Source organism: Heteronotia binoei, chromosome 10 (genome assembly GCF_032191835.1).
Source record: "Heteronotia binoei isolate CCM8104 ecotype False Entrance Well chromosome 10, APGP_CSIRO_Hbin_v1, whole genome shotgun sequence".
Lineage (NCBI taxonomy): Eukaryota > Metazoa > Chordata > Lepidosauria > Squamata > Gekkonidae > Heteronotia > Heteronotia binoei.
Genome location: NC_083232.1, coordinates 3,090,697 through 3,118,365, shown reverse-complemented (window position 1 = coordinate 3,118,365; position 27,669 = coordinate 3,090,697). Strand labels below are relative to the sequence as shown.

The window sequence follows — 27,669 nt, the reverse complement described above, 5'->3', positions numbered from 1 at the left end:
TGGTGATCCTATCACCTCTCAGCCGCCTCCTCTTCAGGCTAAACATAGAATCACAGAGCCGGAAGGGACCTCTAGGGTCATCTAGTCCAACCCCCTGCACAATGCAGGAAACTCACAAGCACCTCCCCCTAAATTCACAGGATCCTCATTGCTGTCAGAAGGCCACCTATTATGATTAGTTTAGTGAATACATCTTTAATGCAGCATTATTAGTTTAATTTAATCCATCCAGCCTCTGTTGCAAAGCCTCCACGGAAGGAGAGCCCACCGCCTCTTGAGATTTGGGGATCCCTGGAGATTTGGGGATGGAGCCGGGGAAGGGCAGGGTACAATAAGGCTGGGAGGGCAGCAGCCCGAAGAGGAGGAACCCTCTTCTTTCTCCCTCCCTCCCTCCCTGGGGTGGTTTCTTGGCACTGGGCAAAGGAGCGGCTCAGAGCCTGTAGATGGTGCTGTCGCCCGGCTGGTCTCCGCTCTCCTCCTCCTCCTCCGTCTCTTCCTGCCGCTTCCCAGCAGCCCGCCAGCCCGCCTCCCCTCCCCCGGTGGCCTCACCTGCCCGCCATGGCCGACTGGGCACCTCCCGCACAGGTGAGTCTGGGCAGGCTCCTTGCAGCGCGCACACCTGTGGCTCCTCTGGGGCATCGCTCTCTGCGGGAGGAGGAGGTAGGCTTGCCAATCCCCAGGTGGGGGCAGGGGATCTCCCGGGTTGGAGGCCCTCCCCCTGCTTGAGGGTCATCAGAAATGGGGGGGGGGGGGAGAAGAAAGAGACATCTGCTGGGCACTCCACTATTCCCTATGGAGACCGATTACCATAGGGTGTAATGGCGACTTGATCCGTGGGGCTCTGTTTTCTGAGGTAGAGGCGCCAGATCGACAGCATCGCATCCGGGGCCTCTCGTCAAAATACCCTCCAAGTTTCAAAAAGATCGGACCAGGGGTTCCGATTCTGTGAACCTCCAAAGAAGGTGCCCTTAGCCTTCATTATTTCCAATGGAGGGAAGGCGTTGGAAAGGTGTGCGGTCCCTTTAAATGGGACGAACAGAACGCCCTCTGGAGTTCAATAATGTTTGTCGCAGCCTTGCTCCTGGCTCCACCCCCAATGTCTCCTGGCTCCACCCTCAAAGTCTCCTGGCTCCACCCCCAAAGTCCCCAGATATTTCTTAAATTGGACTTGGCCTGCAAGGCATGCCCGCTGCAAGCAAGCACCTCTGGGTGCAACAACCATGTACCGCATGGCCAGTCTATGCCTCCCCCCCACCGCCCAACTTGGAAGCAGTGATGCCAACCTCCAGGCGGGGCCTGGGGATCTCCCGGAATGACAGCCGACCTTCAGAACACAGAGATCAGTTCCCCTGGAGAAAATGGCTGCTTTGGAGGGGGGCGGGGGGCGGCTCTCTGACTTTCTGCCCTGTTGAGGTCTCTCCCCTCCACAGGCTGCATCCCCAGAATCTCCTGGAATTACCCAACCCAGAGTCGGGAACACCCGTCTTGCTGTGTGCATGGGGACCTCTTTCCCCACATGCAGGCAGCAGAGCTGGAGGGGGCCTCAGGGGGTCATCGAGTCTCACCCCTCTGCACAATGCGTAGGGTTGCCAATCCCCAGGTGGGGGCAGGGGATCCCCTGGTTTGGAGACCCTCCCCCCGCTTCAGGGTCATCAGAAAGCGGGGGGAGGGGAGGGAAATGTCTGCTGGGAACTCTATTATTCCCTATGGAGATTTATTCCCATAGAAAATCATGGAGAATTGATCCGCGGGTATCTGGGGGGGGGGGCTGTTTTTTTTATAGAGCCAGTTGGGTGTAGTGGTTAAGTGCGCGGACTCTTATCTGGGAGAACCGGGTTTGATTCCCCACTCCTCCACTTGCAGCAGCTGGAATGGCCTTGGGTCAGCCATAGCTCTGGAAGAGGCTGTCCTTTAAAGGGCAGCTGCTGTGAGAGCCCTCTCAGCCCCACCCACACAGGGTTTTCTGTTGTGGGGGAGGAAGGGAAAGGAGATTGTAAGTCTCACTGAGACTGTCCTTGAAAGGGCAGCTGCTATAAGAGCTCTCTCAGCTCCACCCACCTCACAGGGTGTCTTTTATGGGGGAGGAAGGGAAAGGAGATTGTAGGCTGCTCTGAGACTCTGTCCTTGAAAGGGCAGCTGGTGTGAGAGCCCTCTCAGCCCCACCCATCTCACAGACACAGGGTGTCTGTTGTGGGAGGAGAAGACATAGGAGATTGTAAACTGCTCTGAGTCTCTGATTCAGGGAGAAGGGCAGGGTACAAATCTGCAATTCTTCTTCTTCTTGGTGGGCCAGGCTATGTCAGGTTGGGCCATGTGTGTACCTATTTAAGATTAGGCAGCAGAGATACAAACTTTATAAAGGACACTTACAAAAACAATTGAATCTATTTTTTTTTTTTAATGTAAAACATGCTTAAAACGTTAGCACTTGTTGGTCTTAAAGGTGCTTTCTTTGTATTTCTCCCAGGGGATCCAGGGAACTGGGCAAAGGAAGCTCTGCCTCTTTCCTTCATTCCCCAGGGGACTGGGGGGGGGGAGCCTCAGCCAATGGAGAAAATAGAGGTTTTACTCTCCTGAGCAATTGAGCAAGCCTGCCAAAGCAAGCTGTGATGCAGAAGGAAGCAAGAGAAAGGGAGAAGGAAGCAGATGACAGCCAGTTGCTCGGGGGCCTGATAGGAGCCCTCTGGAGGCCTGATTCGGCCCCCGAACTGTATGTTTGACACTCCTGGCTTAGTGAGACAAGATTTTCCCTTACAGAACCCGTGCTGAGTCTTCCTCTACAGCTTTCGTCTGTCAGTGTGCCTACTAATTCTATCTTTCATAAAGATATCGACTAACTTAAACGGCTTTGATATCAGACTGACCAGCTTGTAATTTCCCGTATCTCCTCTAGGACCTTTTTAAAAGATGAGGATGACGTTAACTACCTTCCAGTTCTTGCCCAGATGAAGTTAAAAAAAACCCTCCAGGATCCCTGAGCCAACCTGGCCTGGAGGAAAATTCCTTCTTTCCTTCCTTATTTATTTAATTGGATTTATATCTTGCCCTCCCCGCCGAAGCAGGTTCAGGGCGGCTCACAATACATGAAAAAGGTTAAGGTGGTCCCCTGTGCAAGCACCAGTCATTTCCGACTCTGGGGTGACGTTGCTTTCACAACGTTTTCACAGCACTTTTTACGAGGTGGTTTGCAATTGCCTTCCCCAGTCCTCTACGCTTTCCCCCCAGCAAGCTGGGGACTCATTTGACCGACCTCGGAAGGGTGGAAGGCTGAGTCAACCTCGAGCCGACTACCTGAACCCAGCTTCTGCCGGGATCGAACTCAGGTTGTGAGCAGAGAGCTCAGACTGCAGTACTACAGCTTTACCACTCTACGCCACGGAGCTGCTATTCACAACACATCGCTCACAATAAAAACCATTTGCATTAAAAGCATGAAACAGTTTAGAAATAATTTGGTGCTAGTTTCGATACAGATTTCCTGACCCCAAAGTGTTGATCGCCGTTCCTCTGGGCATATAAGAAGGGGCCACGAGAGCCAAGCACTGGCCCATCCCACCAGGAAAGGCAGATAAGTGTTTTCTAGGGGCATACATGGAGCAAACACGTTGCATGGGAAACGTGGCTCTGATCTGGTGTGTTCTTGTGGGAGCTGTAGCAGAACCAAGAGCTTGAACAGAGCTTCCCTCCCTGCTCATTTTGCTCATCTGCAGACCACAGTTCTTCTCTTTCTCTCTCTCTCTCTCCTTTGGGGGCACAGTCTTCAAGGGGGGCTTCTGGAGCGCAGGCTGCCCCTCTCCCAGATGCCGGCCTCCGCAAAGAGGCCCCGTTGCAGACGGCCACGATTTCCCTGTGGACGGTGGTGGGAGCTGTGCAGGCCATGGAGAGGACCATGGAGGCGCACGCCCTGCGGCTTCTGAGCCTGGAGCAGAGATCAGGAACAGCTGAGAAGAGGTTTGCGGCCTGCGAGAAAGCCGTGGCGGAGCTCGGGAGCCAGCTGGAGAGTCGGTGGGCCGTGCTGGGGACCTTCTTGCAAGAGTACGGGCAGCTCCAGAGGCGACTGGAGAACATGGAGAACCTGCTCACGAACTGGAACTTCTGGGTGCTGAGAGTCCCCACTGGCTCCTCTGGAGCAGCCTCCAAGGTATGTGGGGCCTGCTGGAATCGGGGCTAAATTGGGGCGGGGGGCGGGCTCTCTTTGCAACTGACTCCACAAAAAGTGGGTATGTCTCTTAATTATGTGTCATCTGTTGGCCAGTCTAGGGCTGTGGTTGCACACGCTAAAAAATGCTGTTTCGATCCACTTTCCAACTGCAGGAGAATCAATAGCCACAGCGTACTGATGTCTGGGGCAGTGATGCTCTGTGTTCTTGGTGCTTGGGAGGGGCAACAGTGGAAGGGCTTCTAGTGTCCTGGCCTCACTGGTGGACCTCCTGATGGCACCTGGGTTTTTTGGCCACTGTGTGACACAGAGTGTTGGGCTGGATGGGCCACTGGCCTGATCCAACATGGTTTCTCTTATGTTATGTCTGGGGCAGTGATGCTCCTTGCTGCTTGGTGGGGCAGAGTGGGAGGGCTTCTAGTGTCCTGGCCACACTGATGGACCTCCTGATGGCTCCTGGCTTTTTTGGCTACTGTGTGACACAGAGTGTTGGACTGGATGGGCCACTGGCCTGATCCAACAGGGCTTCTCTTATGTGACACAGAGTGTTGGACTGGAGGGGCCACTGGCCTGATCCAACAGGGCTTCTCTTATGTTCTTATGTGACACAGAGTGTTGGACTGGAGGGGCCATTGGCCTGATCCAACAGGGCTTCTCTTATGTTCTTATGTTTGAGGCAGGGATGCTCTGTATTCTTGGTGCTTGGGAGGGGCAACAGTGGAAGGAAATAAAATAAAATAAAATTTTATTTTATTATTATTATTATTAAGGGCTTCTAGTGTTCTGGCCCCACTGGTGGACCTCCTGATGGCACTTGATTTATTTTGGCCACTGTGTGACACCAAGTGTTGGACTGGATGGGCCCTCCCATTCAGAAGCCCTCCCTCCGTGACCCCCCCCCCCAAGCACCAAGAAGACAGAGCTTCATTGCCCCAGACAGTGTGTTCGATTCATACCTTGTAGCTAAAATAGCCACTGATGGACCTCTGCTCCAGATGTTTATCCAGTCCCCTCTTGAAGCTGTCTGTGCTTGTAGCTGCCACCATCTCCTGTGGCAGTGAATTCCATGTGATAATCACCCTTTGGATAAAGAAATACTTCCGTTATCCATTTATTTAATTCATGGATACTTCACATTTCTCCCCAGTGGAGGCTCAAATTGTCTCACATCCTTCCCCTCTCCTCCAGTTTAGCCTTGCAACAACCCTGTGAGGCAGGCAGGCGGAGGGACTGTGACTGACCCAAGGGCACCCATTGAGATTCCATGGCAGGACTGGGGACTCGAATTCAGTACTCCCAGATCCTAGTCTGACATTCTAACCCAGGGACGGCCAAACCTACTTAAATGTAAGAGTCACATAAAATAAACGTTCCACGTTTGAGAGCCGCAAGACAGGAACGTCAGATGTGGGAGGGAGGGAAGCAAATACATGGGGAGAGGTGGAAAGGAAGGAACTTTTAACTTTAAATGCATCCTCCAAGCCACCAGCTGGCTTGGCTTGGTGATGTGTTTTAAAGAGAGCAACGCCAACTGGCGGGGTGGTGGGGGCTTTGAGAGCCACACAGTATGTGTGAAAGCCACTGTATGGACATCCCTGTTCTAACCCCTGCACCTCACTGGCTCTTCCAAAATACAGGAGAAGTTGGAGCAGGTAGCTTCTAAACGGAGTGACGTAGAACTCTTCTAGAGCACGGGTGGCCAACGGTAGCTCTCCAGATGTTTTTTTGCCTACAACTCCCATCAGCCCCAGCCAGCATGGCCATGCTGGCTGGGGCTGATGAGAGCTGTAGGCAAAAAAAACACATCTGGAGAGCTACCGTTGGCCGCCCCTGTTCTAGAGGTAAAAATCCTTTGTACTCTGTGTAAAATCAATATTTCGTGACCTCCTGATTTCCTGTACTTGTGAGATTCACCCAACACCGGCTTTGCTGTCCAAATGCTGTCGCTGGTTTGTGATGGTTGCGAATGTTTGCAGTTTAAGGGCTCGTCCACCTTGGAGGACATCTCAGGTCATTTTTCTCACGAGAAATGGGGGAAACTATCGGAGTGGCAGAAGGAGCTGTACAAAAATGTGGTCAAGGGGAACTGCGAGTCTCTCATCTCCCTCGGTAAGGAACTGCTCCCCCATTTCTTGGACTCTTTCCTGGCTCATTCCAGAAGATAGGCGGCTTCAGTCTAGGGTTGCCAAGTCCAATTCAAGAAATATCCGGGGACTTTGGGGGTGGAGCCAGGAGACTTTGGGGGTGGGGCCAGGAGACATTGGGGCAGAGCCAGGAACAAGGGTGTGACAAGCATAATGGAACTCCAAGGGAGTTCTGGCCATCACATTTAAAGGGACAGCACACCTTTTTAAATGCCTTCCTTCCATAGGAAATAATGAAGGATAGGGGCACCTTCTTTTGGGGCTCATAGAATTGGGCCCCCTGGTCCAATCGTTTTGAAACTTGGGGGGTATTTTAGGGAGAGGCACTAGACGCTATACTGAAAATTTGGTGCCTCTACTTCAAAAAAAACAGCCTCCCCGATACCTCCGGATCAATTCCCCATTATACCCTATGAGAATCGATCTCCACGTACGGAATAATTAAGTGTCCAGCGGACATTTCCCTCCCTCCCGTTTCTGGCGACTCTGAAGCGAGAGATTGGCCTCTCTACTCATGAGTTGCTGCCAGCTTCTTCAAAGTAACACAGACACCCCATCCCAAGAGGAAGCCTTTCCAATTGGAGACTGAAGCCTCTGGAGGTGGAAAGTCTCATGGTGGCTTTGGGGGAGGGGCTTTCCCCACCAGCCAGCTGACTGGGGGCGGGAAGGAGCCTGGAAAAGTGGAAGAACCCCCGCTGGGACCCGGGGATTGGCAAGCCTAGTTCAGTCCAATCACCCAAGCCCCATCCCCAGCCATTGGATCCAAGCCAGGCCATGATATATCTGAAGGACCATCGTTTCCCACACGCTCCCGCCCAAGGATTAAAATCTCAGGGAGGGGCCCTCCTGACAGTCCCACAAATCACAGAAGCTCATCTGGTGGGCACACAAGACAGGGCCTTTTTGGTGGCAGCTCCATGCTTCAGGAACAACCTCCCCAAGAGGTGCACCTGGTCCCCTCACTTTCAAAATTCAGGAGGCAGCTGAAGACAGTTTTATTTAGGACTGCATTTGGTTAAAGCAGTTTTAAATTCTGATTTTTTTTTTTTTTTAAAAATTGGTTTCAAAATAAATACTATTTTAAATATCAGTGGGGCCAGTGGGGATTCGAACCCAGGTCTCTGGGACACTAGTCCCAACGTTCTTAATCTCTGCCCAGGTTTTGGCTGGAGGTAACGGCCTTATTTCCTCCAACCAGATTTTGCTGTTTCTAAACTGGAAGGTTTGACCTGTGCAGAAGGAAGAGGGGGCCCTGGTGGTCTCACGCAGGCAGATTCGAGGGGAGCCCAAGAGCCCTCCACTGATACCGGAACAGGTAATATTTGTTTATTTATTATTTAAGTCTTCTATCTTGCCCTCTCCACAAGCAGACTCAGTTCAAAGAGCCAGCTTGGTGTAGTGGTTAACTGCGTGGAGAACCAGGTTTGATTCCCCACTCCTCCACTTGCAGCTGCTGGAATGGCCTTGGGTTAGCCATAGCTCTCGCAGGAGTTGTCCTTGAAAGGGCAGCTTCTGGGAGAGCTCTCTCAACCCCACTTACCATCCTTCTAGTCAGCTGTGAATGCACCAGTAGTGGTTGAGTGTTTGGTGTAGTGGTTAAGTGCACAGACTCTTATCTGGGAGAACCGGGTTTGATTCCCCACTCCTCCACTTGCAGCTGCTGGAATGGCCTTGGGTTAGCCATAGCTATTGCAGGAGTTGTCCTTGAAAGGGCAGCTTCTGTCAGGGCTCTCTCAGCCCCACCCACCTCACAGGGTGACTGTTGTGGGGGGAGAAGACATGCTCTGAGACTCTGAAATTCAGAGTGGAGGGCGGGATATAAATCCATTATCATCTTCTCCTTCAAAGACAAATACAAATACAATTTAAAATGATACAATAATAGTTAAAATACATTTCATGGCGCTGTAAGCAAGACTACGGTCGACAAACTGCACCGTGAAGACGGGGAAAGCGACTGATTTAAACCCGATGCTAGCAGAGCCGACGCGTTCTGCTCTGGGACCGTTTGTTCCTGCAGCACCAACTCTGCACTGCGGGAAAGCCGTGCCGTGTGGCCGGGGAGGTGGGCCAGCCGAAACAAGCCCGCGGGGAAAGGCAAAGGCCTTGGGGAGTGTTTCAGGGCTTGGCAGGCAGCTGTATTTTTCTCATGTTACATAGAGCTATGTGCAGCTCATGGAATGGGGGCAGGGCCTCTCTACAATGGAAGCCTCCGGCTTTCCCCCCAGTGATTGCTGACTCCATTCTGTGTTACAATAAACAGGGCCTTTTCAGTGGCAGCGCCACGATTCTGGAACAACCTCCCCAAGAAGAAGAAGAAGACGACCGCAGGTTTATACCCCGCCCTTCTCTCTGAATCAGAGAGTCAGCGCGGCTTACAATCTCCTTCCCCCACAACAGACACCCTGTGAGGTGGGTGGGGCTGGAGAGGGCTCTCACAGCAGCTGCCCTTTCAAGGACAACCTCTGCCAGAGCTCTGGCTGACCCAAGCCCATTCCAACAGGTGCAAGCGGAGGAGTGGGGAATCAAACCCGGTTCTCCCAGATAAGAGTCTGCACACTTAACCACTAGCAGAAGACGACCACAGATCTATACCCCGCCCTTCTCTCTGAATCAGAGACTCAGAGCGGCTTACAATCTCCTTTATCTCCTTTCCCTACAACAGACACTCTGTGAGGTGGGGGGATGCACCTGGCCCCCCTCACTTTTGATTTTTAGGAGGCAATTTAAAGAGTTTTTATTGAGGACCACATTTGATTAAAGCACTCCTAAACTGTGCTTTTAAATTTTGTTTTCTCCCTATATTTTCCCCCTATTTATTGATGTTTTGTACAGTCCACCTTTCTCACTGGGACTCAAGGTGGATTCCATCAGTGTGTGTCAATACAATTGACAGGTGGGATATCCAATAGGATGAGGCTTGTGGAACCTTTGAAGAAAGCTCTCCCTCCCCCCCCCACTTCCTAAGGGAGGAGCCTCAGCCAATAGAGAAAACAGAGGCTTCGCTCCGTAGCTCCTGTGTGATTGAGAAAGCCTGGCAAAGCAAGCTGTGATGCAGAAGGAAGCAAGAGAGAGGGAGAAAGAAGCAGACGACCGCCAGTTGCTTGGGGGCCTGATTCGGCCCCCAGACCACATGTTTGACACCCCTGGCCCAGAAGCTACCACTGGATGCCTCCTTAAGTCTGGAGGGGAGTGCACAAATGTGTTGACAATCAAGGAGCACATTGAAAATGTCTCCTTTCCCTCTCCCCGCCACAGAACAATCTGCTGCAAGAACAGAGATGATCTCTTGGATTAAACAAGAGGACGGCCCGTCCGGAAGGCAGCAGGGGAAAACGCCCAGTGGAACCACCTGCAACTGTGAGCATTTTGCAAGGACGCTCCTTCCTCCCCCCCCCCCCACATGTGTGGGTCTTCTTTAATCTTCTGACTTGCCTTGGGAACCTTCCCTCTCCACTTCCCCCCCCCCCTTTACTCTGCCGGTAGCAGAAAGATATTGCATTAATACGTGAGATACAAAACCATCCCACATTCTAGCTTCTACATGGTTTGGCCACACCTATAGCAACTTAATTGTTGTGGAAGAAATCCTGCCAACAGTTTTTATACTCTGCAAGCCATCGAGCTCCTTCCCCTTCCCCCAACCAGAGAGTTGAAATCACAGCCTTGTCAATTCACCCCCCACAATCCCAAATTTCCCTTTAGGTGTTCAGGGGCATGACCCCCCCCCCCCACACGCACACACTTCCCTTTAAAACTCTCCACCGTGTCCACCTCTCTGGGTCTCCTGCAGCGTACACAGCAGTCTTCCGTCTTTGTGGCTGTTTTCTTGGGGTTTTTCTTTCAAAACACAGCCAGCGGGCGGAATAGTGGAGGCCATTTCAAACCACCCCCCGCCCCTTGCCTCTTATACTCCATCCAGCATCCGGCCTGTCCTTGGTGTTCCTGAATTTGGGGATGTGGTTCTTCCTAAAGCAAGGACTATTCCAGAGGCAGAATCGCCCCGTGGCGCAGAGTGGTAAAGCTGCAGTACTGCAGTCTGAGCTCCCTGCTCACGACCTGAGTTCGATCCCAGTGGAAGTTGGGTTCAGGTAGCCTGCTCCAGGTTGACTCAGCCTCCAGTCTTCCGAGGTTGGTCAAATGAGTCCCCAGCTTGCTGCGGGGGGGGGGGGGGAAGTGTAGATGACTGGGGAAGGCAGTGGCAAACCACCCCATAAAAAGTCTGCCGTGAAAACGTCGTGAAAGCGACGTCACCCCAGAGTCGGAAACGACTGGTGCTTGCACAGAGGACCTTTCCTTTTTTTAAAATCCAGGCATTCTTTGGTCTTTCCATGGCTCACTTTTTTTTGGGGGGGGGGGAGGGGGTTACACATGCAACTTATGAGTGAGCTTCACAATGAAAGAAATCCACATTTCTCTCCGTGTCTTTCTTCTCTCCTAGACTACACGGTTTCTAAACTGGACGGTTTGCCAAGGGACAAGGAAGAGGTCTCAGCCTGCATTCCTTTCCAGAAAGATGTAGAACCAGAAGCTGACACCATCTCTGTTGTGCAGAAACCAGGTAAGCTGCAGATCAAGTTGGGGAGGGACGGTGGCTCAGTGGTAGAGCATCTGCTTGGTAAGCAGAAGGTCCCAGGTTCAATCCCCAGTATCTCCAACTCAAAAGGGTCCAGGCAAGTAGGCGTGAATAACCTCTGCTTGAGACCGTGGAGAGCCATGAATGGGGCTGTGGCTCAGTGGTAGAGCATCTGCTTGGTAAGCAGGAGGTCCCAGGTTCAATCCCCGGCATCTCCAACTAAAAAGGGTCCAGGCAAGTAGGCGTGAATAACCTCTGCTTGAGACCGTGGAGAGCCATGAATGGGGCTGTGGCTCAGTGGCAGAGCATCTGCTTGGTAAGCAGAAGGTCCCAGGTTCAATCCCCGGCATCTCCAACTAAAAAGGGTCCAGGCAAGTAGGCGTGAAAAACCTCCGCTGGAGACCCTGGAGAGCCGCTGCCCGTCTGAGTAGACAAGGCTGACTTTGATGGACCGAGGGGGGTCCGATTCAGTAGAAGGCAGCTTCATATGTTCACAAGGAATGAAGGCAACTTTACGGGAGGGGATGGTGGCTCAGTGGTAGAGCATCTGCTTGGTAAGCAGAAGGTCCCAGGTTCAGTCCCCGGCATCTCCAACTAAAAAGGGTCCAGGCAAGTAGGTGTGAAAAACCTCAGCTTGAGACCCTGGAGAGCCGCTGCCAGTCTGAGTAGACGATACTGACTTTGATGGACCGAGGGTATGATTCAGTTGAAGGCAGCTTCATATGTCCATATGAACAATACTGTCTCTAAGATGCAGAGCAAATTCTACTTGGGGAGCGACCGGCATTAAAGTTGTGAGCTCCCGCATGAATCACTGTGCTCTGGAGGCATCCTTCCTGAGCCATTTCAATCTGTCAGCAGTGGAATTCCAGAAAAATGAATTAAAATAAAATTAGGAAACCAGGAAATGGCTGAAAAGCCACCCTCAGGCCAACCGGAATGTCCCCTGAAACTCCTGGCTGCCAGCTGCTCCCCAGCTCGGGCTAGACCCAGTGCTGTCTCTGACCCAGTGTGGTGTGGTGGTTCTAATGTTGGACTAGGATCTGGGAGACTCTGGTTCGAACCCCCCCTCTGCTGCGGAAGCTGGCTGGGTGACCTTTGGGCCTAACAATGCTCAGCCTAACCTGCCTTACAGGGTTGTTGTTGTTAGGATTAAATGGAGAAGAGAAAAAATGATGTAAAAAGAAGAAATTGATGTGAACCGCTTTGGGTGGGAAAGGTGAGATATAAATGAAGAAAAAAAAGGGGGCAGCAGCTGCAAACAGACAGGCGTTTGCGCTCGATCGCTCTCAATTCTCTTGAAAACTATGATTTGATTCTAATCTGAAGAGGAGATAATCCCACCATCTGTGCATCTGAAGCACCCAGTTTTCTTGCATTCCCCTCTGACGCTGCAGCCCCTTCTGACCCTCATAGGAACAGAACAGAGGAAGAGAATATCCAAAGAGACCTGTTGGATCAAACCAGTGGTCCTTCTAGTCTAGCATCCCCTCACCCCCTGGCCAGCCAGTTCCTCTGGAGTGCCAAAGAAAGAGACGATATTGGATTTATATCCCGCCCTAAACTCTGAATCTCAGAGAGGTCACAATCGCCTTTACCTCCCCCCCCCCACAACAGACACCCTGTGACGTAGGTGGGGCTGAGAGAGCTCTCCCGGAAGCTGCCCTTTCAAGGACAACTCCTGTCATAGCTATGGCTGACCCAAGGCCATTCCAGCAGCTGCAAGTGGAGGAGAGGGTAATGAAACCTGGTTCTTCCAGATAAGAGTCCGTGTACTTAACCACTACACCAAACTGGCTCTCTATTAGAGCTATGGCTGACCCAAGGCCATTCCAGCAGCTGCAAGTGGAGGAGTGTGTCTATTAGAAGAAGCCAACTTCCAGGCTGTGGAAAGACTTTGTGGGGACATTACTTAGACAGTATACTCAGTGTTCTGTTCTTTTTGTTCAATTCAGTTTGCACTAAATATATTTGCACGCTGTTTTGTGACAGTTACATTGTTTCCGGTGATTTCCTTTCATTAGCTTGGAGAAGGCTTTTGTCTCTTTAAATTACTTCTGCAAGCCAAGCTAGCTGGCAGCTTGGAGAATGCATTTAAAATTACAGTTACTTTCTTTCCACCTCCCCCTCTATTTTTCTTCCTCCCTTCCTCCAGCTCTCAAACATCTGACACTCAGGTCTGACATCTCTCAGAAATCTGACAAAGGAAGTACTTCTTCACCCAAAGGGTGATTAACATGTGGAATTCACTGCCACAGGAGGTGGTGGCGGCCACAAGCATGCCCACCTCCAAGAGGGGGTTAGATAAAAATATGGAGCAGAGGTCCATCAGTGGCTATTAGCCACAGTGTGTGTGTGTGTGTGTGTGTGTGTATATATCTATGGCTGACCCATCCCAGCAGCTGCAGGTGAAGGAGTGGGGAATCAAACCTGGTTCTCCCAGGTGAGAGTCTGTGCACTTCACCACTACACCAAACTGGCTCCCTATTAGAGCTATGGCTGACCCAAGGCCATCCCAGCAGCTGCAAGTGGGGGAGGGGGGAATCAAACCCGGTTCTCCCAGATAAGAGTCCACACACTTCACCACTCCACCAAACTGGCTCTCTATTAGAGCTCTGGCTGACCCATGGCCATCCTAGCAGGTGCAAGTGGAGGAGTGGGAAATCATACCTGGTTCTCCCAGATAAGAATCCACACACTTCACCACTACACCAAACTGGCTCTCTATTAGAGCTATGGCTGACCCACAGCCATCCTAGCAGGTGCAAATGGAGGAGTGGGAAATCAGACCTGGTTCTCCCAGAGAAGAATCCACACACTTCAACACTACACCAAACTGGCTCTCTATTAGAGCTATGGCTGACCCAAGGCCATTCCAGCAGTTCCAAGTGGAGGAGTGGGGAATCAGACCCGGTTCTCCCAGATAAGAGTCCACACACTTCACCACCACACCAAACTGGCTCTCAAGAGTGATGCAGGAAAGTTTCTGCGCACACATGGTTGGATACATAAAGCCAGCCCACGTTAGCCGGTGTCGAAGGTCTTCAATTTTAGAAGTGAGGACTAGAATCTTGACGGCAGTGTGTAGCGAGACAGAACTCTGGGGCAGGCCCAAAGATCGTAGTAACAGGAGGGAGAAACTTAGTGAGAAAAGGCCAGGTACTCAGCCGTCACCCAACTGAAGACCTTAGGGGGACAGCAATTGAGGAATTAAAAGAGCAACATCCTTGGCTCTCAGGTGGCATCAGACTTTTTTGCACCCTTTGAAAAAACCGCTCCTCTTTTTTCCTCCTCTGCCTCCCCCCCCCCATAGTTGAATACAGGAGCCTGCTGCCTGCTGAGGACCAAGCCGAAGACCCCGCCAATCCACCCCTGCTGCTCTTCTTCCCAGGTGGATCCGTGGCCCCCATCTGCAACGGCACCATCGGTGAGAGCCAGCCCCTCTCCAGCCTTCAAGGCCCCTGCGTCGAGAGCAGAGCCGGCGGGAACGACCCCGGCTCTCCCGCCGCAACCCCCGAAGCGGGGATGGACCGACCCCACACCTGCCCGGAGTGCGGGAAGACGTTTAGCCTCCTGCTGAGCCTGGAGATCCACCAGATGAACCACCGGAAGAAGAAGCGCCACGAGTGCGCCTGCTGCGGCCTTGCCTTCGGCTGCCCCTCGGAGCTCCTCCGCCACGAGATGATCCACACCAAGGAGCGGCCGTACAGGTGCAGCGTCTGTGGGAAGGGCTTCGTCCGCAAGCAGCACCTCGTCCCCCACCTGCGGCTCCACACGGGCGAGAGGCCCTACCACTGCGGCGAGTGCGGGAAGGACTTTATCTGCAAACATCACCTCCTGGAGCACCAGCGCACCCACACCGGGGAGAGGCCCTACGCCTGCGCTGAGTGCGGGAAGACCTTTCGGCGCAAGAAGTCGCTGAAGGACCACTTGCACACGCACGGCCCCAAGCGGGGGGCAGCAGACTCGGCCCCGGGGGCTCCCGGATGAGCCTCAGAACATCACAGACCTGAGAGCCGAAAGCGCCAGGTAGCAAATGCAGCCCCCGCCCCAGCCCGTTCCTCAACGAAAGTCACATTCCTTTAGCTGCTTGTTGCTCCAAACTCAGAACTGGTCAGGGGGGCAGCCAAAACCAGGTTGAGCTCCCTTGGCCTCCTTTATTCTGCTCTTGTCGGGCCTCAGGGAAGGGTTATACCCATCATGATAGCCCACCCCCTCCCATGGCTGGCCCTTCTCACGCTGTTGCCTCTCTTTAGATAGATCCGGGGGGGGGGGCAGCCGTGTTGGTCTGAAGCGGTAGAACAAAGCAAGAGTCAGGCGGCACCTCTAAGACCAACGTTCTATTCAGAATGTCAGCTTTCGTGTGCTGGAAGCACACTTCGTCAGACAAAATGTGGCTTAAATGTCTTACTTTTAAACTGTTTTAATTGTTCTTAAACTGTTTTGATTGTTTTCTTATGTTGGAAGCCGCCCTGAGCCCATTATGGGAAAGGGCGGCCTAGAAATCGACGGAAATAAATAAATGTATGGAATGGCGAGCAGTCCTAAATATAGGTTAAAGTGGGCTGTGGGTCAGTAGGCAGAATCTTTCAATCTGCTAAAAAAACCATTTCCACGACTCTGCAAGCTAACCCACGGCCCACTTTCTCAATATTTAGGGCGGCTTGCCGTTCCATACTTTTGTCTCATGAAGTGCGCTTCTAGCACGCAAAATCTTACGTCCTGAATAAAACGTTGTTGGTCTTAAAGGTGCCACTTGACTCCTGCTTTGTTCTGTTGCCTCTCTCGTTTGTACTCATCTTGTCTGCTCCCTGTGTGGTCCCCTTCTTCTCGTCAGGTGGCTGTTCTCTGTGTGGTTCAGAAAGCTCATTTTGAATCTTCAGCTGGGTTTACAGGCCTTCCGGCATCCGCTCCAAGGGACCGGGTGTTTCCTGGCGGGGGTCTTTGTTTGTTCTCACTTGTCTGCATGGTGCGTTACAGTAATAAAAAGGACCGTCTGCTCTAATGCCAGCAATCAGCCGTCTATGGTGGTTTTTCGTTACACGGCTTATTATTTAGCACCAACACCTTTCTTGACACCTGCAGAGCGTTTCCAGAAAGTGGCAGGAAGGGAATGGGGTGGAGAGGCCAAGTGTGGCTTTTGTCCAGAGAGACTTCTGACTGGCCACTGGAGATGTGATTGGCTTGGGCAGGTTTCTTAAAAGGCTCTTTTGACAGCAGCCGCCACCACAGCTCAAGGATCTTCACTGTGTCGCTGAAGGGAAGCTGTGGAAGCCATTTTGTGGCTGCACTCACGCTGTGCTGTGCCAGGATTTCAAAGGAGGCCTCAGGCTGAAAAAGGTTGGAGATCAGTGGTCCATCTGGTCCAGCATCACACGGTGGCCAACGGGGCAGAGAGGCTGAGGCCTTCCCCTGAGAAGAACACCAGAAGAGCCCTGCTGGGTCAGACCAGGGAGGGTCCATCTAGTCCAGCATCCTGTCTCACACAGGGGCCAGCCAGTTCCTCTGGAGGGCCAACAACAGGGCAGAGAGGCTGAGGACTTCCCCTGAGAAGAACATCAGAAGAGCCCTGCTGGGTCAGACCAGGGAGGGTCCATCTAGTCCAGCATCCTGTCTCACACAGTGGCTAACCAGTTCCTCTGGAGGGCCAACAACAGGGCAGAGAGGCCAAGGCCTTCCCCTGAGAAGAACACCAGAAGAGCCCTGCTGGGTCAGACCAGTGAGGGTCCTTCTAGTCCATAAGAACATAAGAGAAGCCATGTTGGATCAGGCCAACGGCCCATCAAGTTCAACACTCTGTGTCACACAGTGGCAAAAAATGTTATATACACACATACACTGTGGCTAATAGCCACTGATGGACCTGTGCTCCATATTTTTATCTAAACCCCTCTTGAAGGTGGCTATACTTGTGGCCGCCACCACCTCCTGTGGCAGTGAATTCCACATGTTAATCACCCTTTGGGTGAAGAAGTACTTCCTTTTATCCGTCTTAACCTGTCTGCTCAGCAATTTCATCGAATGCCCACGAGTTCTTGTATTGTGAGAAAGGGAGAAAAGTACTTCTTTCTCTACTTTCTCCATCCCATGCATTATCTTGTAAACCTCTATCATGTCACCCCGCAGTCGACGTTTCTCCAAGCTAAAGAGTCCCAAGCGTTTCAACCTTTCTTCATAGGGAAAGTGCTCCAGCCCTTTAATCATTCTAGTTGCCCTTCTCTGCACCTTCTCTAAAGCTATAATATCCTTTTTGAGGTGCGGCGACCAGAACTGCACACAGTACTCCAAATGAGACCGCACCATCGATTTATACAGGGGCATTATGATACTGGCTGATTTGTTTTCAATTCCCTTCCTAATAATTCCCAGCATGGCATTGGCCTTTTTTATTGCAAACGCACACTGTCTTGACACTTTCAGTGAGTTATCTATCATGACCCCAAGATCTCTCTCTTGATCAGTCTCTGCCAGTTCACACCCCATCAACTTGTATTTGTAGCTGGGATTCTTAGCCCCAATGTGCATTACTTTGCACTTGGCCACATTGAACCGCATCTGCCACGTTGATGCCCACTCACCCAGCCTCAACAGATCCCTTTGGAGTTCCTCACAATCCTCTCTGGTTCTCACCACCCTGAACAATTTAGTGTCATCCGCAAACTTGGCCACTTCACTGCTCACTCCCAACTCTAAATCATTTATGAACAAGTTAAAGAGCATGGGACCCAGTACCGAGCCCTGCGGCACCCCACTGCTTACCGTCCTCCACTGCGAAGACTGCCCATTTATACTCACTCTCTGCTTCCTATTACTCAGCCAGTTTTTGATCCACAAGAGGACCTGTCCTTTTACTCCATGATTCTCAAGCTTTCTAAGGAGCCTTTGATGAGGAACTTTATCAAAAGCTTTCTGGAAGTCAAGGTAAACAACATCTATCGGGTCTCCTTTGTCCACATGTTTGTTCACCCCCTCAAAGAAATGCAACAGGTTAGTGAGGCAAGATCTTCCCTTGCAGAACCCATGCTGAGTCTTCCTCAATAACCCGTGTTCATCAATGTGCCTACTCATTCTGTCCTTGATAATGGTTTCTACCAACTTTCCAGGTATTGAAGTCAGACTGACTGGCCTGTAATTTCCCGGATCTCCTCTGGAACCCTTTTTAAAGATGGGGGTGACATTTGCTACCTTCCAGTCCTCAGGAATGGAGGCAGATTTCAATGAAAGATTACAGATTTTTGTTAGAAGATCCACAAGTTCAACTTTGAGTTCCTTCAGAACTCTCGGATGTATGCCATCCGGACCCGGTGACTTATTAGTTTTTAATTTGTCTATCAGTTGTAGGACCTCCTCATTTGTCACCTCAATCTGACTCAGGTCTTTCAACACCCCTTCCAAAATTAGTGGTTCTGGGGCGGGCAAAAAGTTCTCGTCTTCTACAGTGAAGACGGAGGCAAAAAATTCATTTAGCTTTTCAGCCATTTCCCTATCCTCCTTCAGTAATCCTTTTACCCCATGGTCATCCAAGGGCCCCACTGCCTCTCTGGCTGGTTTCCTACTTCTAATATATTTGAAGAAAGTTTTATTGTTGGTCTTTATGTTTTTTGCAATATGCTCCTCATAGTCCCTTTTTGCCTGCCTGATCACAGTCTTGCATTTGATTTGGCACAGCCTGTGTTCCCTTTTACTAATCTCACTTGGACTGGTTTTCCACCGCTTAAAGGAGTCCTTCTTACCTTTTACAGCTTCCATTACTTTGTTTGTTAACCACGCAGGCCTTTTCTTATGCCTGTTTGTGCCTTTCCTAACTTGTGGTATATATTTTATCTGAGCTTCTAGGATTATAGTTTTAAATAGCGTCCAAGCTTCCCCAAGGGTTTTGACCGTATGTACCTTTCCTTTCAGTTTCTTCCTCACATGCCTCCTCATCTCAGTGTATTTACCCCTTTTAAAGTTAAACGTGGTTGTGGTGGTCTTTTTGGACAACTCCCTATTTATACAAACGGTGAAATCAATAACATTATGGTCACTGCTCCCAAGCGGCGCAATCACTTTTACATCTCTCACCAAGTCTTGTCCAGCCTCCTGTCTCACACAGTGGCTAACCAGTTCCTCTGGAGGGCCAACAACAGGGCAGAGAGGCTGAGACCTTCCCCTGAGAAGAACATCAAAAGAGCCCTGCTGGATCAGACCAGTGAGGGTCAATCTTGTTCTGCCTCCCATCTCACACAGTGGCCACCCAGTTCCTCTGGAGGGCCAGCAACAGGGCAAAGAGGCTGAGGCCTTCCCCTGAGAAGGACATCAGAAGAGCCCTGCTGGGTCAGACCAGTGAGGGTCCTTCTAGTCCAGCCTCCTGTCTCACATAGGGGCCAACCAGTTCCTCTGGAGGGCCAGCAACAGTGCAGGGAGGCTGAGGCCTTCCCCTGAGAAGGACATCAGAAGAGCCCTGATAGATCAGACCAGTGAGGGTCCATCTAGTCCAGCCTCCTGTCTTCACACAGTGGCTAACCAGTTCCTCTGGAGGGCCAGCAACAGGGCAGGGAAGCTGAGGCCTTCCCCTGAGAAGGACATCAGAAGAGCCCTACTGGATCAGGCCACGGAGGGTCCACCTAGTCCAGCCTCCTGTCTCACACAGGGGCCAACCAGTTCCTCTGGAGGGCCAGCAACAGGGCAGGGAGGCTGAGGCCTTCCCCTGAGAAGGACATCAGAAGAGCCCTACTGGATCAGGCCACGGAGGGTCCACCTAGTCCAGCCTCCTGTCTCACACAGGGGCCAACCAGTTCCTCTGGAGGGCCAGCAACAGGCCAGGGAGGCTGAGGCCTTCCCCTGAGAAGGACATCAGAAGATAGATCAGACCAGTGAGGGTCCATCTAGTCCAGCCTCCTGTCTCACACAGTGGGTAACCAGTTCCTCTGGAGGGCCAACAACAGGGCAGAGAGGCTGAGACCTTCGCCTGAGAAGAACATCAAAAGAGCCCCGATAGACCAGACCAGTGAGGGTCCTTCTAGTCCAGCCTCCTGTCTCACACAGGGGCCAGCCTGTTCCTCTGAAGGGCCAACAACAGGGCAGAGAGGCCGAGGCCTTCCCCTGAGGAGAACATCAGAGGAGCCCTACTGGATCAGGCCAGGGAGGGTCCACCTAGTCCAGCCTCCTGTCTCACACAGTGGCCAACCAGTTCCTTTGGAGGGCCAGCAACAGGGCAGAGAGGCTGAGGCCTTCCCCTAAGAGCATCAGAAGAGCCCTGCTGGATCAGGCCAGGGAGGGTCCATCTAGTCCAGCCTCCTGTCTCACACAGTGGCCAGCCAGTTCCTCTGGAGGGCCAGCAACAGGGCAGAGAGGCCAAGGCCTTCCCCTCGTGTTGTCCCTTGGTTCTGGGAGTCAGAGGATGAGTTCCTCTGAGAGTGGAGATTCTCCTCAGGCACCAGGGCTAGCAGTCATTGATATGCTTTATGAGTCTGCCTAACCCCCTTTTCAAGCTGTCTATCTATGGCTGTGGCCATCACAACATCCTCTGGCATCAAATTCCACATTTTAATCTCTCTCTGTGTCGAGAGGACAAAACCAGGCTAGTCAGACTTTTGTTAACTTCAACCCAGGGGACCATCTATGCTAAAAAAAACCCTCTCTTGTGAGCCAAGTGCGGCCCTCCTATTGCCGCAGCTGAGCCTAGGGTGACGCCTGATGTTATGCCTCTGCAGGAATCAGCTGCTCAATCTCAAAGTTGTTTTGTGCTCCTTGTGGAAGCCACAGCATTTCAAACCTCCTTGCAGCTGAAGCTGTTAGCTGTAAAATGGTCAGGCAGAAGGAGGACCGGCTGGCTTTCCGGGCAAAAAATTGAGGGAAACTTCTGAGGTGTTTCTGGAATCTCCTGTGGATCTGCTGATTTGTTTTGCAGGCAAGGCGGGTTGATAATTATGATGTCTGCCTCTTCCACAGCGTGTAAAAAGAAACAAAAAATTCTGCGGAAAAAGATTCTCCTATTCCTTTACAGCAGGCATCTAGTGTGGGGCTTGCCAACACCTTTCCTGCAAGATTTCTGACAGCCTGTGCAGATTTTTAAAAGCATTGCTCTTAAAGGACCTTCACTGTTTGACTAAAGGGCAGCTGCAGCAGCCATTTTGTGGATGACTCCGCCTCCTGTGGCAGCCATTTTGTGGATGACTCCGCCTCCTGTGGCAGCCATTTTGTGGCTGAACCCACCATAGTGTATGACATTTCTGAAAGTGCCTGAAGGATCAAAATTCCCTCTCAGGTGAGTTAGTGTGAGCTAGCTCACAGATTTTTTCCCCTCTGGCTCACACATTTCTGTCTTAGCTCAAGAAAAATGGCCCCAGAGCGAAATAATCTATGCAGTCGCTCACAACTTTAATGCCAGTAGCTCACAAAGTAAAATTTTTGCTCACAAGACTCCACAACTTCGAGAGAGCACTACTGGCTGGCTGCACTGGCGTATTCGTTCAGCTTTCAGGTCGGCTTATGCTTTCTGTGGTCCAAGCTGATCCTAAGTTCTCCAAACTTATTGACATAAAAATGTAACCGAATTTATCAGGAACTGTGCACCAGCGCTTGTTTGACTTTCGTTGATTACTGAACTGAAACTTTTGTTCTTTGGAGTACTTTATTTCCAGGCGGCTCAGAATTGGAACCAGTGTGATCCGAAACAAGAGGGCGGGGGTAGGTGGGGGTGGGCTGAGCGAGGAAAAGTCCAGGGCACAAGAACTCACGCTCCACTGGGAACGAAGGTTGAACATCTAGAAGCTTTATTTAAACCCTTTACATTAAGTAAGAAGAATCACAACATCAAATCCGGAAATGTTGCTAACAGAGACATCATCGTACTACAAGTCCAAGAACAGGTGAGGGAAGGGACAAAGGCAAGACGTAAAAACAAGCTATGAACCGCCCCGGTGGTGGCAACGCACGGGCTGAGCTCTCTCCCCGCCCCGCCATGGGCAGGTTTGCCTGCCCCCCATTTCGGTGCCCACAGTCCCCGCCATCCGTGCACTTCCAGCAGCCCACCCGCCCCTCCCTCTTAAACCGGCAACCACCCCCCCTGCATAATTCAATACTGCTGAATAGAGACTGCCCCGTGGGATGTCTCTCCGAGTGCCAGAGGGGCAGCGGGGGAGGCCTCTAAGGATCTCCACAGCCCCTGGCACGGAAAGCCCTTTGAACCGCCAGAGAAGCAGTCCCCCTGCCCGTTTGCCTGGCGTCCCACTTCCTCTTTGGCCAGGCCAGGAGGAGGAAAGGACAGGCGAGCGACTCTCCACAGCCAGAGATTTCAGGCCTGCAAGCGGCTTTCTATGTTGGCCCCTTTCTCTTCCCCCCCGGCCACATTCCTTTCTTGTACCTCTGCTAAAAAAGAGAAGGAGAGAAAGAAAGAGAGAGAGAGAGAGAGAGAAGCAGCTTGAGGTAGGGAAAAAAACAAGGTTCTCAGAAAAGTACTGACAGAAGGAAACCTGGAAAACCAGCAGCACCCTAAGACGTTGGCTGTACCCCAGTGCAAGAGTGCACATACAGAGTTTAACCCCTCCCCCAAGTAGGAAATACCCCCTGGGAGTTAGCCCTACATGGCAGGGGGCTTTGAAAGTGGAATTCTGCCTGCCCCAGCGTTGCGCTGGCTCTCTCAGCAGCTGTCCCGCAGAGCACAGGAGACTACCAAGAAGCATACTTGACCCCAAGACATTTCAGCATGCACACACACAACCCGTGACTCAACCACACTGTGGTCCAAGCGGAGCTCTTGCTGCGTCTGTCATGCGCACCTCTTGGATCGCCCACTGCCCCAAAGGTACCTGGGTGGTATCCCCCAGACCAAGCCTTAAAAAGAACACCCACCTCAGAAGCTTCGTATCTTGCTTTCTGTCTGCCACGTGTTAAGATGAAAGGAGAGAAATCCTGGGGAACGTGGACAGAGTTGCCAAGGGGACAACGGTCAGGGACTGACCAAATGAGGACAAAGGAGACAGGCCAAGGAGCCTATTAGAAGTGAGCCCCGCCCAGGGATACACGACTGAGGGCCAGGCCGGGCAAACAACACATGGGTGGAAGACGGACACACGCTCATCTTACTCTTGGAAGGCCAGGTTCAGGTGGGCTGCTGTGTCGCTGAAGCAACAGAACAAAGTTTTGAGTCCAGCCAGGCACCTTTGAGACCGACAAACGTTTTATTCCGGGCTTAAGCTTTCGTGTGCGTGAAAGATTACCCCCAGAATGAAACTCTGTTGGTCTTAAAAATGCCATTGGACTCAAACTTTGCTCTCGTAGGGCCAACGATGGAATATCTGAGATTTCAGAGTGGTTCCCACTTGGATGGAGGGATGCCGGCAGAGGTCCGCAGCACTGACTGGCCAGCTCCCGTGTCGTCACCAGCACGCACCCCTTCCTTCTAGGGCTTTTGCAACTCTTAAAAAGGCTTCAAATCCTCCAGGGGTGGCATGGGAGAAGATAATGTGTTTCTAAATGACCTCTTTGGAAGGGGTGGGGTGGAACAGAGCAGGAGGGAGCGTACAAAGCTGAACTGTGAAGAACCTGCTGGGGTTACTCCTTAATCCTTGCCCGGTCTTTGCCCTTGGCCCCAAGAAGAACCAAGTATCACTGGTGTGTGTGGGGAGAGAAGGCGTACAGGCTGAAGCGCAGCCTCCCCAGCAGGGGGCAAAAGTGGACAGAGGCCCACCTACATGGGCCCTTCATCCCAAAGATGTTTTGCTTAGCAGGAGGAACTGTGTCCCTGCGCCTCTTAAGTGCGTCCCACCAAGAGATGATGCTGTGGGTCCTTGTGCCCACCTGGCCCAGGTGATGGTCCTGAGCGCTGCTCGAAGACCCCCCCCCCCCCCAGCCGGCCCTTACAGATTCTACACTGCAACTCTGGCCCCCATCACACCCAACAAATTCCATATCTGCTGCCACACTAGCCGTCCAAAAGAAAGCACACCAAGGTGAGGGGCAGGAACTTCCTGAAAGTCACCTCCACGTGGCTGGCCACAGAGAAGCGTGCTCATTCATTCCACCCCTCGGTCCTAGTTGAGGAAACCGTCACTGGCCAATACCCCCCCAATGCAGTGGGTTTTCCCAGGACACATTCCAAGGAGCTGACGCAGTTCACAAGTGACCCTGGCCAGGTTTGTCACCGCTCTGCTTTCAACTGAACAAGCCAGAACACACGCAACACTCTTCCGCAACTGTGCACTGCGACAAAGGTGAACGGTGACACGTGGGTGGCCCTTCAGGAAAGCGGGCCTGTTTTTGCTGCTCCCCTCTGAGCAATCCCCGAACTGCTATGAAAGAACGCCAAGTTTCCTTGGGATACAAGCAGAAAACACTGTTAGAGGCACCTACTTGACTTTCCACATGCAAGGCTGCAATTTTCTCTACAGGCTTAGCAAGTTGCATTCCTAAATCTCACCTGTTCACACAATGGCCACAATTCTTCTGCCACAATCTGAGTAGAGCCAATCCGAATAGTGGCCAAATGCCTGATTATGTGCAAGTCTTATTGCATGTAACCGGGTATTTGGCTGCTATTCGGGTTGGCTCTTTGATATCCAGTTAAGTGTGATGATATGAACTTCCAGCATCACAAACTTCTGCTTTCAAAGGAATCCCCCCCCCCAAAAAAAAAACCTCCTACAGACTCTGTCAACCATCCCCTCCACAAATGGGGAGCAATTTGAGTATCTGCTGCCCCAAAAGTGGGTAGGGGCACTCTTGCCACATCTCATCAGCTATCTGCCAAGCATCTACATCTTGGGTCTCCAAGCACAACTCAACTCTTCTAAAGGGCACCCCTTCAATCCAAGCCAGGAAGAAATCCACACAGCATGAAGCAGTGGTTTCTGCACATCATGTTCTCAAGAGCAAGGCAGTTGAGGAAGAAAACCAAAGCCAGAGTGGGCAGAAAATCCAAGCGAGGCCTCCCCAAGCCAAAGAATCCACACCAGGCATAGACTGCTGGGAAATTCTCCCAGGTACAATGGATGAGCTCTTGCAAAACCTTCATGCAGTTCAACGAAAGACGTGCAAAAGATACCGTCAGTAGACTGTGTGCCCTGGAGGCCTTTGGCTGGGGCTGCCTTCAGTCTTGGAGGGCCCGCTGCAGATGCAAAATCTTTAAAGGTCTGGATCAGGCCTCAATTCAAGTGTTTGTTTTGAGCCTACGTTCTATCACAGCTGGAACCACACCTATTTCTCATGATTCCTGAGTCAGAACGTCAGCTCCTCTCCCCCCAGTGTTTCTTTCAGTCCCTCCAAGTGAAGGGGAGAGAAGAAGAAGAAGAATTGCAAATTTATACCCCGCCCTTCTCTCTGAATCAGAGACTCAGAGTGGCTTACAATCTCCTTTATCTTCTCCCCCCAAAACAGACACCCTGTGAGGTGAGTGGAGCTGAGAGAGCTCTGACAGAAGCTGCCCTTTCAAGGACAACTCCTGCCAGAGCTATGGCTGCCCCAAGGCCATTCCAGCAGCTGCAAGTGGAGGAGTGGGGAATCAAACCCGGTTCTCCCAGAGAAGAGTCCACGCACTTAACCACTACACCAACCATTACTGGAACCATAGCATTTACAAGCTGCTTTCAAATCTAAAAAATTGCACTGTTAAATACCCCCATAAGAAGCCAAAGCTGGGGCTAACCGCCCCCCATCCCCCCAAACAAATCTCCAAGCTTCTTGGGATCTAAAGCTAAACCCAGGCAACCGCACAACACCGATACGCCCCCACCTCCTGAGCTGTGGGGACAGAAGGGACACCCACACAGCTTTGCCCCAGCCACACCGGGACGTGGCAGTCCAAGAATCATTTGGGTTTAGGAACAAAGGAGGAGGGAGTGATTCACCCTTCCACAAGACACTTAACCGCTTTTTGTTAATGCAGACACAGAAGATAAAGTGCAAACGTTATTTGAACTTCTCTGCCCGACAAACTTGGACGATAAACCCCTCGGCGGGGCCTGCAGTGCCAACGGTGGAGCTGAGAATAAAATCACTCTTCGAGTCCCCTGGCTTGGGGGCAGTGAAACGGGATCCGAAGAGCCAGAATTTTATGCCTGCCAGCCATAAGACCCCCTTTCAGCTCCTGCTGGCCTTCGCCCAAGACCTCTCTCTCCCTGCCAGAGGGCATGCGGCACACCTGCCGTTCTAAGACGATCTGGCGGTCCCGTTTCAGAGCACAGGTGTGCCTTATTGCTTCAGGAACGTGTCCTCGTTGAACGGGGACACCTAAACACGTTTTCTCCACACACACACCCCTCTGATCCAGAGGCGAGGTCGACAGACTGAAAGATCAAAGCTGGTGTCTGAGAATTCGGGGAGCACAGGTGAAGCAGGAGTCGGGGGACACTGAGAGACATCGGCCGGGGGGGGGGGGCATGGGATGGAGGCTGACAAGCGTCAAAGGGAGAGGGAGGCCGCAGTCCCAAACTTGCCGGAGACTCCTCATGCGCCCGGGGGCAGCTGTGGGGTTATGCCGGCCACAGACCTTCCCAGCTCAATGCACCACTTGGGTAACGGGCACGGAGGGCATCGTGCGGTCCAGCCTGCCAGGAAATGGGGGCCTCGCAGTTGACGGGCTGGGCCCAGGACGCTCTTGAGAGAAGAAAAAATGCCCCCCTCGGGGGAAAGTCCTATTGGTCATTCCCACCGTTCGCTTAAAAGCATAAGCAGGAAAGCTCCCCTCTAGGCCGCCCCCCCAACAGGAGCTGGAGCTGCCTGGGCTCCGTCGCCCCAAACTCACTCTCGTCCCCCCCACCCCCGGACTCCTTTCAGGCTTGCAAGCTGAGATGCCACCAGGTGGATTTCCGAGGGGCGGGAAATGCCAGGCCAAGGCAGCAAGGCGAGGCAGCGCAAGCGGAGGGACTCCTGGCCTGCGGAGGGCAGAAGAAGGAAGGATCCTGCAGGGTTTAACCGGCTTGGGGGGGTGGGGCTCAGCAGGGTGGCGAGGAAGACGGCCGGACTGGGTGGAGGAAGGGAGGGCGACACAGACAGACCCTTCCTGGTGCAAAAAATAATATATATATCTGCAATTGCTTCATCGGAGGTTTTCGAGAACATTCCAAAGAGGAAGACGTGGTAAGGAGACTGAGCAGGCCGGTTTGATGCAAAGGAAACCTGTGACCATTTCAAAAGCCGTTTTTATTAGAAATCATGCAAACGTCAGTATAAAACCCCCAACGAGAGCAACGCTGTGTGAATGCAGAGCTCGGGTGACCGTCGCCGACCAAGGGGAAGAAGAGGAGCTCTTCCTGACGCCTGACGCCCTGCCCCTTCGACTGCCCCGCGCGGGGAGAGTCTCTGCCCCCCTTTCGCTCTCTCCCCTGTAGTTTGGTGCTCAGATTTAAATTAAAGTCGCCCACGGCTCTTCAACAAAACACACGATTTTTAAAGTTTTATTTACATTTCATTTCTTTTAGTGTCCTTTGCGATGCAGGAGGAGAGCTTAAATCCTCAACAGTCCCTGTTCTCCCCCCACCCCCACTCCCGCCCCCCAAGACAGCAGAGTTCGGGGCAGGGGGGGGGGCGTTCTCTCGTTCTCCTTGGCACAACACTCTGGCCCCTGCACTGCTCCACACGGACTCAACCTCTACGGACCCTCATTCACTTTCAGTGACCTTCTAGGAAGGAAGGCCCCGCCCACCCCTCCACCAACCTCACTGTCCACAAACGCCACGACGGCCCCCCCCCCCCCCACAACATGCACATTTCGGAGCCTGCTCCACGGGGACGTGGGTTTAAGAGACACCTGCCCCTTGCAGACTCCGCAGAAGCAATGCTTTGAACCTTGGGGGGGGGGGGGGAGAAGT

At 52.2% G+C, this 27,669-nt stretch overlaps 1 protein-coding gene across 1 annotated transcript; it reads left to right on the top strand.

Moving 5' to 3' along the window:
- Positions 1-530: 530 nt before the first annotated feature.
- Positions 531-15,893, top strand: LOC132578103 (zinc finger protein 398-like). The gene is made up of 7 exons (XM_060247947.1): positions 531-585; positions 3,758-4,141; positions 6,142-6,268; positions 7,502-7,618; positions 9,562-9,663; positions 10,745-10,864; positions 14,193-15,893. Exons 1-7 carry the CDS (start codon positions 559-561, stop codon positions 14,867-14,869), a joined length of 1,554 nt encoding a protein of 517 aa, XP_060103930.1. The 5' UTR covers positions 531-558; the 3' UTR covers positions 14,870-15,893.
- The last annotated feature ends 11,776 nt before the right edge of the window (positions 15,894-27,669 follow it).

Bases quoted from the DNA above. Each gene is read 5' to 3' on its own strand.
- LOC132578103 (XM_060247947.1), top strand. From the start codon at position 559: ATGGCCGACTGGGCACCTCCCGCACAG. The intron at 4,142-6,141 runs GTATGTGGGGCC...TTGCAGTTTAAG, and splicing joins CCTCTGGAGCAGCCTCCAAG to GGCTCGTCCACCTTGGAGGA. The intron at 9,664-10,744 runs GTGAGCATTTTG...CTTCTCTCCTAG, and splicing joins CAGTGGAACCACCTGCAACT to ACTACACGGTTTCTAAACTG.